We start from the raw sequence: 13,440 nt of genomic DNA, 5'->3' as shown, positions 1-13,440 counted from the left end.
TGATGTAGTATGCAGTATTACAGTAAAAGTATTGCAGTATTATGAGTGATGTAGATGTAGTATGCAGTATTACAGTAAAAGTACTGCGTAATATGAGTGATGTAGTATGCAGTATTACAGTAAAAGTACTGCAGTATTATGAGTGATGTAGTATGCAGTATTACAGTAAAAGTACTGCAGTATTATGAGTGATGTAGTATGCAGGATTACAGTAAAGTACTGCAGTATTATGAGTGATGTAGTATGCAGTATTACAGTAAAAGTACTGCAGTATTATAGTGATGTAGTATGCAGTATTACAGTAAAAGTACTGCAGTATTATAGTGATGTAGTATGCAGTATTACAGTAAAAGTACTGCAGTATTATGAGTGATGTAGTATGCAGTATTACAGTAAAGTACTGCAGTATTATAGTGATGTAGTATGCAGTATTACAGTAAAAGTACTGCAGTATTATAGAGATGTAGTATGCAGTATTACAGTAAAGTACTGCAGTATTATAGTGATGTAGTATGCAGTATTACAGTAAAAGTACTGCAGTATTACAGTAACAGTGTGGGGGGAACGTCGCCCCCTGCTGGCCTTTAATATGAATGACAGGTGTGTTTCTACATCATGTTATTAGCAGATATTTAATATTATAAGACATTAATATAAACTTAACAACATGAATCAGTTATTGTGTTATATAATGAAACACACAGACAATGACTTAGAGGTTAAGGTTCACACACACACCTTTATCAGTGTGTGTGTGTGTGTGTGTGTGTGTGTGTGTGTGTGTGTGTGTGTGAGTCACACCTGATAAAGGTGTGACTCACACACACACACACACACACACACACACACACACACACACACACACGGAGAGAGAGAGAGACACACACACACACACACACACACAGAGACTCACACACACACACACACTCACACACACATTCCTGCAGCAGGTTGAACCGGTGAGATTTCACTGTAAAAACTTCACAACTGAAACTAAATCAGTTTAAAGAGTTTAATATTTATATTTATAGTTTATGATGTTTGTTAAATATTAAATATAAACTATGATCAGCTGATTTCACTCCTTTAAAAACACTGATATTAAAAATCATGAACTCATCACAGCTCAGAGACACACACACACACACACACACACACACACACACACACACACACAGTGACACACACACACACACACACACAGTGACACACACACACACACACACACACAGTGACACACACAACACACACACACACACAGTGACACACACACACACACACACACACACACACAGTGACACACACACACACACACACACACACACACAGTGACGGAGCAGATTTAACAGAGCAGAGTTTATTAGTGTCGTTGATCTGAAGCAGAAACACACAAACAGAAACAGATCATTCAAACACCGACAGCACAGGAGCTCACAGGTAAGACACACAGGTGAGACACACAGGTGAGACACACAGGTGAGACACAGACAGGTGAGACACAGACAGGTGAGAGGGAGACAGGTGAGAGACACACAGGTGAGAGACAGACAGGTGAGACACAGACAGGTGAGAGACAGACAGGTGAGACCAGACAGGTGAGACACACACAGGTGAGACCCAGACAGGTGAGACCCAGACAGGTGAGAGAGAGACAGGTGAGACACACACAGTTGAGAGAGAGACAGGTGAGAGACACAGGTGAGACACAGACAGGTGAGACACAGACAGGTGAGAGACACACAGGTGAGAGACAGACAGGTGAGACACAGACAGGTGAGAGAAGACAGGTGAGACCCAGACAGGTGAGACACACACAGGTGAGACCCAGACAGGTGAGACCCAGACAGGTGAGAGAGAGACAGGTGAGACACACACAGTTGAGAGAGAGACAGGTGAGAGACACAGGTGAGACACAGACAGGTGAGACACAGACAGGTGAGACACAGACAGGTAAGACACACAGGTGAGACACACAGGTAGCAGACACACAGGTGAGAGACAGACAGGTGAGAGACAGACAGCTGAGAGACAGACAGGTGAGAGACACACAGGTAGCAGACAGATAGGTGAGACACAGACAGGTAGCAGACAGACAGGTGAGAGACACACAGGTGAGAGACAGACAGGTGAGAGACAGACAGCTGAGAGACAGACAGGTGAGAGACACACAGGTAGCAGACAGACAGGTGAGACACAGACAGGTAGCAGACAGACAGGTGAGAGACAGACAGGTGAGAGACAGACAGGTGAGAGACAGAATGCAGCAGCTCGTCTCTTCACTGGTTCGGTTCAGGATTGATTTTAAGATTCTTTGATTTGTTTTTAAGTCTCTGAATGGACCAGATACCTGTCTGACCTTATTAACCTGCATCAGCCCTCCAGAACCCTTAGGTCCAGAACCCTTAGGTCCAGAACCCTTAGGTCCAGAACCCTTAGGTCAGCTGACCAGGTGGTTCTGGACGGCTCTGTGGAACACGTTACTGCTCACTGTGCAGACTGCAAACAGCCGCTCCACTTTAAACACACTCTGCCCTTTAGCTTCTATCTGTTTTATTTCTTTATTATTTAGTTTTTATTGCTTTTATTGTTTCTGCTTATTTGACTGTAAAGCTCTGTCTGTTTAAATGAGCTTTATTTATAAAGATTACATTGACATTGACACACAGGTAGCAGACAGACAGGTAGCAGACGAACAGGTAGCAGACAGACAGGTGAGAGGCAGACAGACAGGTAGCAGACAGACAGGTGAGAGGCAGACAGACAGGTAGCAGACAGACAGGTGAGAGGCAGACAGACAGGTAGCAGACAGACAGGTGAGAGGCAGACAGACAGGTAGCAGACAGACAGGTGAGAGGCAGACAGACAGGTAGCAGACAGACAGGTGAGAGGCAGACAGACAGGTAGCAGACACACAGGTAGCAGACAGACAGGTGAGAGGCAGACAGACAGGTAGCATACAGACAGGTAGCAGACACACAGGTAGCAGACAGACAGGTGAGAGGCAGACAGACAGGTAGCATACAGACAGGTAGCAGACACAGGTAGCAGACAGACAGGTGAGAGGCAGACAGACAGGTAGCAGACAGACAGGTGAGAGGCAGACACACAGGTAGCAGACAGACAGGTGAGAGGCAGACAGACAGGTATCAGACGGACAGGTAGCAGACAGACAGGTAGCAGACAGACAGGTGAGAGGCAGGCAGACAGGTAGCAGACAGACAGGTAGCAGACACACAGGTAGCAGACAGACAGGTGAGAGGCAGACACACAGGTAGCAGACAGACAGACAGGTAGCAGACAGACAGAAAGGTAGCAGACAGACAGGTAGCAGACAGACAGGTAGCAGACAGACAGACAGGTAGCAGACAGACAGACAGGTAGCAGACAGACAGGTAGCAGACAGACAGGTAGCAGACAGACAGGTGAGAGGCAGACAGACAGGTAGCAGACAGACAGGTAGCAGACAGACAGGTAGCAGACACACAGGTAGCAGACAGACAGGTGAGAGGCAGACAGACAGGTAGCAGACAGACAGGTAGCAGACACACAGGTGAAAGGCAGACAGACAGGTAGCATACAGAGAGACAGGTAGCAGACAGACAGGTAGCAGACAGACAGGTAGAAGACAGACAGACAGGTAGCAGACAGACAGGTAGCAGACAGACAGACAGGTAGCAGACAGACAGGTAGCAGACAGACAGGTAGCAGACACACAGGTGAAAGGCAGACAGACAGGTAGCATACAGAGAGACAGGTAGCAGACAGACAGGTAGCAGACAGACAGGTAGAAGACAGACAGACAGGTAGCAGACAGACAGGTAGCAGACAGACAGACAGGTAGCAGACAGACAGGTAGCAGACAGACAGGTAGCAGACACACAGGTGAAAGGCAGACAGACAGGTAGCATACAGAGAGACAGGTAGCAGACAGACAGGTAGCAGACAGACAGGTAGAAGACAGACAGACAGGTAGCAGACAGACAGGTAGCAGACAGACAGACAGGTAGCAGACAGACAGACAGGTAGCAGACAGACAGGTAGCAGACAGACAGGTAGCAGACAGACAGGTAACTTTAAACGTATTTATTTGTATTTCAGATTGAATGAATTGTGTCTCTCAGTGTTTAAGAGTTAGAAACATTTAGTTTATTTATTAAACTACTTCTTCATGTTTTTCTTCATTATGTTTTTCTTCTTCATGTTTTTCTTCTTCATGTTTTTCTTCTTCATGTTTTTCTTCTTCATGTTTTTCTTCTTCATGTTTTTTTTTGTCTTGTGAAGCAAAGTTGTTAAATTCCTGAAACCTCAGTCAGACGTTAAAATGTAGAAAAACATGTTTGTTATCACTTTAAACGTTTATCTGATCAGCTGACGCCAGCATGATGATGACATCATTAAAACACGATCATCATAACGATAGACGAGCTTCTGTTTAATCTTTCATCAGGTTTTATATTTGCTGCTCAAATACTGAACCGACTTCATTTATAAACTTTATTAAATCAACTGTGATCAGACCTCTGCTGCATTTTCATTGGTTACCTGGTTTCAGGTTGCTAGGAGACGGTGATAACTGCTGGTTTCCTGTTGCTAGGAGACAGTGATAACTGCTGGTTTCCTGTTGCTAGGAGACGGTGATAACTGCTGGTTTCCTGTTGCTAGAAGACGGTGATAACTGCAGATGGCTCCTCCTCCTCTGACTGCTCCGGTCCCGAAGCCTCGATCACGATACGTGAGGGACAATCTAAGCCCCGCCTCCTCTGTGGACAGGTCAGAGTGATCTACAGTGATCCTTTAAATCTACAGTGATCCTTTAAATCTACAGTGATCCTTTAAATCTACAGTGATCCTTTAAATCTACAGTGATCCTTTAAATCTACAGTGATCCTTTAAATCTACAGTGATCCTTTAAATCTACAGACTGATCCTTTAGATCTACAGACTGATCCTTTAAATCTACAGACTGATCCTTTAAATCTACAGACTGATCCTTTAAATCTACAGACTGATCCTTTAGATCTACAGAGATCCTTTAGATCTAAAGAGATCCTTTAAATCTACAGACTGATCCTTTAGATCTACAGACTGATCCTTTAAATCTACAGACTGATCCTTTAGATCTACAGACTGATCCTTTAGATCTACAGACTGATCCTTTAAATCTACAGACTGATCCTTTAAATCTACAGAGGGATCCTTTAGATCAGTGGTGTCCAACCCTGCTCCTGGAGAGCTACTGCCCTGCAGGTTTTAGGTTTCTCTCCACTCTAACACACCTGATTCTAATAATTAACTCATTATCAAGCAGCTGAAGCTTGTCAAAGGGCAGTAGCTCTCCAGGAGCAGGGTTGGACACCGCTGCTTTAGATCTACAGACTGATCCTTTAGATCTACAGACTGATCCTTTAGATCTACAGACTGATCCTTTAGATCTACAGACTGATCCTTTAGATCTACAGACTGATCCTTTAGATCTACAGACTGATCCTTTAGATCTACAGACTGATCCTTTAGATCTACAGACTGATCCTTTAAATCTACAGACTGATCCTTTAGATCTACAGACTGATCCTTAAGATCTACAGACTGATCCTTTAGATCTACAGACTGATCCTTTAAATCTACAGACTGATCCTTTAGATCTACAGACTGATCCTTTAAATCTACAGACTGATCCTTTAGATCTACAGACTATTCCTTTAGATCTACAGACTGATCCTTTAAATCTACAGACTGATCCTTTAGATCTACAGACTGATCCTTTAGATCTACAGACTGATCCTTTAGATCTACAGACTGATCCTTTAGATCTACAGACTGATCCTTTAGATCTACACTGATCCTTTAGATCTACAGACTGATCCTTTAGATCTACAGACTGATCCTTTAAATCTACAGACTGATCCTTTAGATCTACAGACTGATCCTTAAGATCTACAGGCTGATCCTTTAGATCTACAGACTGATCCTTTAAATCTACAGACTGATCCTTTAGATCTACAGACTGATCCTTTAAATCTACTGACTGATCCTTTAGATCTACAGACTATTCCTTTAGATCTACAGACTGATCCTTTAAATCTACAGACTGATCCTTTAGATCTACAGACTGATCCTTTAGATCTACAGACTGATCCTTTAGATCTACAGACTGATCCTTTAGATCTACAGACTGATCCTTTAAATCTACAGAGATCCTTTAAATCTACAGACTGATCCTTTAGATCTACAGACTGATCCTTTAGATCTACAGACTGATCCTTTAAATCTACAGACTGATCCTTTAAATCTACAGACTGATCCTTTAGATCTACAGAGATCCTTTAGATCTACAGACTGATCCTTTAAATCTACAGACTGATCCTTTAAATCTACAGACTGATCCTTTAGATCTACAGACTGATCCTTTAAATCTACAGACTGATCCTTTAGATCTACAGACTGATCCTTTAAATCTACAGACTGATCCTTTAGATCTACAGACTGATCCTTTAAATCTACAGACTGATCCTTTAAATCTACAGAGATCCTTTAGATCTACAGACTGATCCTTTATATCTACAGACTGATCCTTTAAATCTACAGACTGATCCTTTAAATCTACAGACTGATCCTTTAAATCTACAGAGATCCTTTAGATCTACAGACTGATCCTTTAGATCTACAGACTGATCCTTTAAATCTACAGACTGATCCTTTAGATCTACAGACTGATCCTTTAAATCTACAGACTGATCCTTTAGATCTACAGAGATCCTTTAAATCTACAGACTGATCCTTTAGATCTACAGACTGATCCTTTAACTGATTTGTTTTGTATTTCAGGGATCTGATTGGTCAGAATCTGCCAACAGCTTCCTGTAACGGAGCTCAGCTGAACTCAGGTAAGTTCACTGGTTTGATCCTGGTCATAGTCCTACTGGTACTGGTCCTACTGGTACTAGCCCTACTGGTACTGGTCCTACTGGTACTAGTCCTACTGGTACTAGCCCTACTGGTACTAGTCCTACTGGTACTAGCCCTACTGGTACTAGTCCTACTGGTACTAGTCCTACTGGTACTAGCTCTACTGGTACTAGTCCTACTGGTACTAGTCCTACTGGTACTAGCCCTACTGGTACTGGTCCTACTGGTACTAGTCCTACTGGTACTAGCCCTACTGGTACTAGTCCTACTGGTACTAGTCCTACTGGTACTGGTCTTACTGGTATTAGCCATACTGGTACTAGTCCTACTGGTACTAGCCCTACTGGTACTAGTCCTACTGGTACTAGACTTACTGGTACTAACCCTACTGGTACTAGCCCTACTGGTACTAGTCCTACTGGTACTAACCCTACTGGTACTAGTCCTACTGGTACTAACCCTACTGGTACTAGTCCTACTGGTACTAACCCTACTGGTACTAGACCTACTGGTATTAGTCCTACTGGTACTAACCCTACTGGTACTAGTCCTACTGGTACTAACCCTACTGGTACTAGCCCTACTGGTACTAACCCTACTGGTACTAGTCCTACTGGTACTAACCCTACTGGTACTAGACCTACTGGTACTAGTCCTACTGGTACTAAACCTACTGGTCATAGCCCTACTGGTACTAACCCTACTGGTACTAGCCCTACTGGTACTAACCCTACTGGTACTAGTCCTACTGGTACTAGCCCTACTGGTACTAACCCTACTGGTACTAGTCCTACTGGTACTAACCCTACTGGTACTAGACCTACTGGTACTAGTCCTACTGGTACTGGTCCTACTGGTATTAGCCCTACTGGTACTAGTCCTACTGGTACTAGCCCTACTGGTACTAGCCCTACTGGTACTAGCCCTACTGGTATTAACCCTACTGGTATTAACCCTACTGGTACTAACCCTACTGGTACTAGCCCTACTGGTACTAGTCCTACTGGTACTAGATCTACTGGTACTAGTCCTACTGGTACTAACCCTACTGGTACTAGTCCTACTGGTACTAACCCTACTGGTACTAGTCCTACTGGTACTAACCCTACTGGTACTAGCCCTACTGGTACTAGACTTACTGGTACTAACCCTACTGGTACTAGTCCTACTGGTACTAGTCCTACTGGTACTAGTCCTACTGGTACTAGCCCTACTGGTGCTAGCCCTACTGGTACTAGATCTACTGGTACTAGTCCTACTGGTACTAACCCTACTGGTACTAGTCCTACTGGTACTAACCCTACTGGTACTAGTCCTACTGGTACTAACCCTACTGGTACTAGCCCTACTGGTACTAGACTTACTGGTACTAGCCCTACTGGTACTAACCCTACTGGTACTAGACCTACTAGTACTAACCCTACTGGTACTAGACCTACTGGTACTAGTCCTACTGGTACTAACCCTACTGGTACTAGCCCTACTGGTACTAGCCCTACTGGTGCTAGCCTTACTGGTACTAACCCTACTGGTACTAGTCCTACTGGTACTGGTCCTACTGGTATTAGCCCTACTGGTACTAGTCCTACTGGTACTAGACCTACTGGTACTAACCCTACTGGTACTAGCCCTACTGGTACTAGTCCTACTGGTACTAACCTTACTGGTACCAGCCCTACTGGTACTAACCCTACTGGTACTAACCCTACTGGTACTAGTCCTACTGGTACTAGACCTACTGGTACTAACCCTACTGGTACTAGCCCTACTGGTACTAGTCCTACTGGTACTAACCTTACTGGTACCAGCCCTACTGGTACTAGACCTACTGGTACTAGACCTACTGGTACTAGTCCTACTGGTACTAGACCTACTGGTACTAGTCCTACTGGTACTGGTCCTACTGGTATTAGCCCTACTGGTATTAACCCTACTGGTACTAGCCCTACTGGTGCTAGCCCTACTGGTACTAGACCTACTGGTACTAGTCCTACTGGTACTAACCCTACTGGTACTAGTCCTACTGGTACTAACCCTACTGGTACTAGTCCTACTGGTACTAACCCTACTGGTACTAGCCCTACTGGTACTAGACTTACTGGTACTAGCCCTACTGGTACTAACCCTACTGGTACTAGACCTACTAGTACTAACCCTACTGGTACTAACCCTACTGGTACTAGCCCTACTGGTACTAGCCCTACTGGTGCTAGCCCTACTGGTACTAGACCTACTGGTACTAGTCCTACTGGTACTAACCCTACTGGTACTAGTCCTACTGGTACTAACCCTACTGGTACTAGTCCTACTGGTACTAACCCTACTGGTACTAGTCCTACTGGTACTAACCCTACTGGTACTAGTCCTACTGGTACTAACCCTACTGGTACTAGCCCTACTGGTACTAGACTTACTGGTACTAGCCCTACTGGTACTAACCCTACTGGTACTAGACCTACTAGTACTAACCCTACTGGTACTAACCCTACTGGTACTAGCCCTACTGGTACTAGCCCTACTGGTGCTAGCCCTACTGGTACTAGACCTACTGGTACTAGTCCTACTGGTACTAACCCTACTGGTACTAGTCCTACTGGTACTAACCCTACTGGTACTAGTCCTACTGGTACTAACCCTACTGGTACTAGTCCTACTGGTACTAACCCTACTGGTACTAGCCCTACTGGTACTAACCCTACTGGTACTAGTCCTACTGGTACTAACCCTACTGGTACTAGTCCTACTGGTACTAACCCTACTGGTACTAGTCCTACTGGTACTAACCCTACTGGTACTAGTCCTACTGGTACTAGTCCTACTGGTACTAACCCTACTGGTACTAGCCCTACTGGTACTAGACTTACTGGTACTAGCCCTACTGGTACTAACCCTACTGGTACTAGACCTACTAGTACTAACCCTACTGGTACTAACCCTACTGGTACTAGCCCTACTGGTACTAGCCCTACTGGTGCTAGCCCTACTGGTACTAGACCTACTGGTACTAGTCCTACTGGTACTAACCCTACTGGTACTAGTCCTACTGGTACTAACCCTACTGGTACTAGTCCTACTGGTACTAACCCTACTGGTACTAGTCCTACTGGTACTAACCCTACTGGTACTAGTCCTACTGGTACTAACCCTACTGGTACTAGCCCTACTGGTACTAGACTTACTGGTACTAGCCCTACTGGTACTAACCCTACTGGTACTAGACCTACTAGTACTAACCCTACTGGTACTAACCCTACTGGTACTAGCCCTACTGGTACTAGCCCTACTGGTGCTAGCCCTACTGGTACTAGACCTACTGGTACTAGTCCTACTGGTACTAACCCTACTGGTACTAGTCCTACTGGTACTAACCCTACTGGTACTAGTCCTACTGGTACTAACCCTACTGGTACTAGTCCTACTGGTACTAACCCTACTGGTACTAGCCCTACTGGTACTAACCCTACTGGTACTAGTCCTACTGGTACTAACCCTACTGGTACTAGTCCTACTGGTACTAACCCTACTGGTACTAGTCCTACTGGTACTAACCCTACTGGTACTAGCCCTACTGGTACTAGACTTACTGGTACTAGCCCTACTGGTACTAACCCTACTGGTACTAGACCTACTAGTACTAACCCTACTGGTACTAACCCTACTGGTACTAGCCCTACTGGTACTAGCCCTACTGGTGCTAGCCCTACTGGTACTAGACCTACTGGTACTAGTCCTACTGGTACTAACCCTACTGGTACTAGTCCTACTGGTACTAACCCTACTGGTACTAGTCCTACTGGTACTAACCCTACTGGTACTAGTCCTACTGGTACTAACCCTACTGGTACTAGTCCTACTGGTACTAACCCTACTGGTACTAGCCCTACTGGTACTAACCCTACTGGTACTAGTCCTACTGGTACTAGTAATGGTAAATGTTCTGTACTTATATAGTAGCCTTTCTAGTCTTTTCGACCACTCAAAGCGCTTTACATTTACATCATCACTACATTCACACACATTCATACACTGATGGCAGCAGCTACCACGCAGGGTGCCAACCTGCACATCTAATCTAACCATTTACACACATTCATACACCGTTGTAGCCGTTGTTGCGGACGTGTTGTTGTCGTGTTGCTGACGTGCTGTTGTCTTGTTGCTGTCGTGTTGCTGTCGTGTTGCTGATGTGTTGTTGTCTTGTTGCTGACGTGTTGTTGTTGTGTTGCTGACGTGTTGCTGTCTTGTTGCTGACGTGTTGCTGACGTGTAGCTGGCGTGCTGCTGACGTGTTGCCGACGTGTTGCTGTCTTGTTGCTGTCGTGTAGCTGGCGTGCTGCTGACGTGTTGCCGACGTGTTGCTGTCTTGTTGCTGACGTGTTGCTGACGTGTTGCTGGCGTGCTGCTGACGTGTTGCCGACGTGTTGCTGTCTTGTTGCTGTCGTGTTGCTGTCTTGTTGCTGACGTGCTGCTGACGTGTTGTTGTCTTGTTGCTGTCGTGTTGCTGACGTGTTGCTGATGTGTTGTTGTCTTGTTGCTGACGTGTTGTTGTTGTGTTGCTGACGTGCTGCTGACGTGTTGCTGTCTTGTTGCTGTCATGTTGCTGACGTGTTGCTGATGTGCTGTTGTCTTGTTGCTGACGTGTTGTTATTGTGTTGCTGTCGTGTCTCTACAGGTTGAACCGGTTTGTCCTCCTGTTGCTCTTTGTACAAAACATCTGAAACCAGTTTGTCTTTTTTCCGTCTGATCATGTGATCACATACTCAGACTGTCGGATCACATGAGTTCAGACACGTCAAACTTTGAAACAGGTTTACCTCGCAGGAATCATTCCTCCTGAAGCCATATTTATATATTTATACATTAATAGATCACTGAATTAGATCTGTAGGTCCCACAAGATGCAGAGAGTGAGCTTGAATCCTGAAGGTGTTTAACTTCATATGAACAGTAAAGAGGTTTATACTCACTGCTGCTTTAAGACAGATCTGAAGAATTGTGAACTTTTCCTTTAAGTGAATCTTTAACTAACATGAAGTTAAACAGCTGCAGGATTCAGCAGTGAAGCTCAGTGTCCAGTTCAGAGTGATTTATAAATGTATATTCGTGTCCATGAGGTTTATTTAAATTTAAAGGGTTAAAATGATAAAATAAACGTATGAATAACTTCACACATTCTTTTTTTGTGGACTCAGCATCAAATTTCTGCTTTTAATCCATTTAGAGAGAATATATTAGAGGATTATGGCAAAAATGTCTAAGTGGTGTAACCATAAAAACTTTGTACCAAATAATTCAACTTGCTTAAAAACAGTAAATTGTCAATAAAACACCATATCAACTAGTTTGGCATGATCTTACATTATAACTTTATATTAAATAAAGGTAATGGAATACAATTGTTCTAAATATTACATTTACTCTGGGTTACCATGGAGATCAGGAAACATTTACATGTTTTAAATGAAGTCATTATTAGTATAAGTCCACTTAAATACACTGTAGGTGATAAAATATGTAATATTTATCATTCCTGATGCTGCTTTTAAAACTAGTTTAACTGATTTATGAATTCATCATCTTATTCATCACTGAGCTATAAACATGTAAATGTAGCATCGGGAGGAAATCCTCTGAAACTGTTCATAGTGTCACTTACTGATGTCACTGTTCTCCTCTTCCTCAGGTGAAGATGCTCCTCCTCCTCTCGGTGACGTCTTCCCGTCTCTGCCCGGCATCGCTGACATCATCTCCGCTAACATCCCATCTCTGGCTGGTGTCGCCGCCTCCATCAGTGGCCCCGCCCCCTCTGCCCCCCCCTCTGCCCCCTCTGCCCCCCCCTCCATCAGTGGCTCCGCCCCCTCTGCCCCCTCTGCCCCTTCTGCCCCCCCCTCCATCAACACCATATCTGACAGCATCTCCTCCCACATACCGAGCTTAGCGGGAGCTGCTGCTACGTTAAGCCCCGCCTCCCCCACCTCACCTGTACCTGCTGTTAGCTTAGACAGCATCTTTGGCTCGTTAGCTAACATGCCCCTTTTAGCCGATATTGTTAGCGATGTGGCTAACCCTGCTGTTAGCTCCACGACGGCCCCGTCTGCCCCGCCCCCCACAGGTGGTAAATACCGCCCCCCCTCTCTGCCCATCCACACAGGTACGTCAATCAATCGATCAGCTGTTGAATGATTGCGTTAAACCAGGTTTACGTCAGTTGGTTACCATGGAAACGAACTGGATCCATCCATACATCAGAGCCAGCTAGCGCCACATTCTTGCATTTTGCTTCTTCAGAGGTTTCTGAACCGGTCGGTGATCCAGAAGTTTGTTTCTGTGATTTTTAAAGTGTTAAATGTTCCTCGACGTCTCCGAGGTCGGCAGCCATCCAACATGATCTAATCTTTGAGTTAAGAATTTAACAGTCTGTCACATCCTGCCTGCTTTTTAGTTAATGTTTTATTTTGAAAGGTTTTATCTCCTTGTGTTTCTGTTCTGCTTATATTTAAGCTCCAGCTGACAAAAAACTCAAATGTGGAATTCA

The 13,440-nt window shown here is 44.6% G+C and overlaps 1 protein-coding gene across 1 annotated transcript in view; it reads left to right on the top strand.

The window, feature by feature from the left end:
- Positions 1–11,803: 11,803 nt before the first annotated feature.
- Positions 11,804–13,440, top strand: part of LOC133993641 (arf-GAP with Rho-GAP domain, ANK repeat and PH domain-containing protein 1) — a 47,810-nt gene continuing 46,173 nt past the window's right edge. Inside the window, 3 exon segments of the mRNA XM_062432626.1 lie at positions 11,804–11,831; positions 12,589–12,699; positions 12,772–13,056. Of these exon segments, the coding sequence (XP_062288610.1) occupies positions 11,804–11,831; positions 12,589–12,699; positions 12,772–13,056 (424 nt within the window).

Source organism: Scomber scombrus, chromosome 14, assembly GCF_963691925.1.
Source record: "Scomber scombrus chromosome 14, fScoSco1.1, whole genome shotgun sequence".
NCBI classification, from domain to species: domain Eukaryota; kingdom Metazoa; phylum Chordata; class Actinopteri; order Scombriformes; family Scombridae; genus Scomber; species Scomber scombrus.
This window is presented reverse-complemented; position numbering and strand designations above follow the sequence as displayed.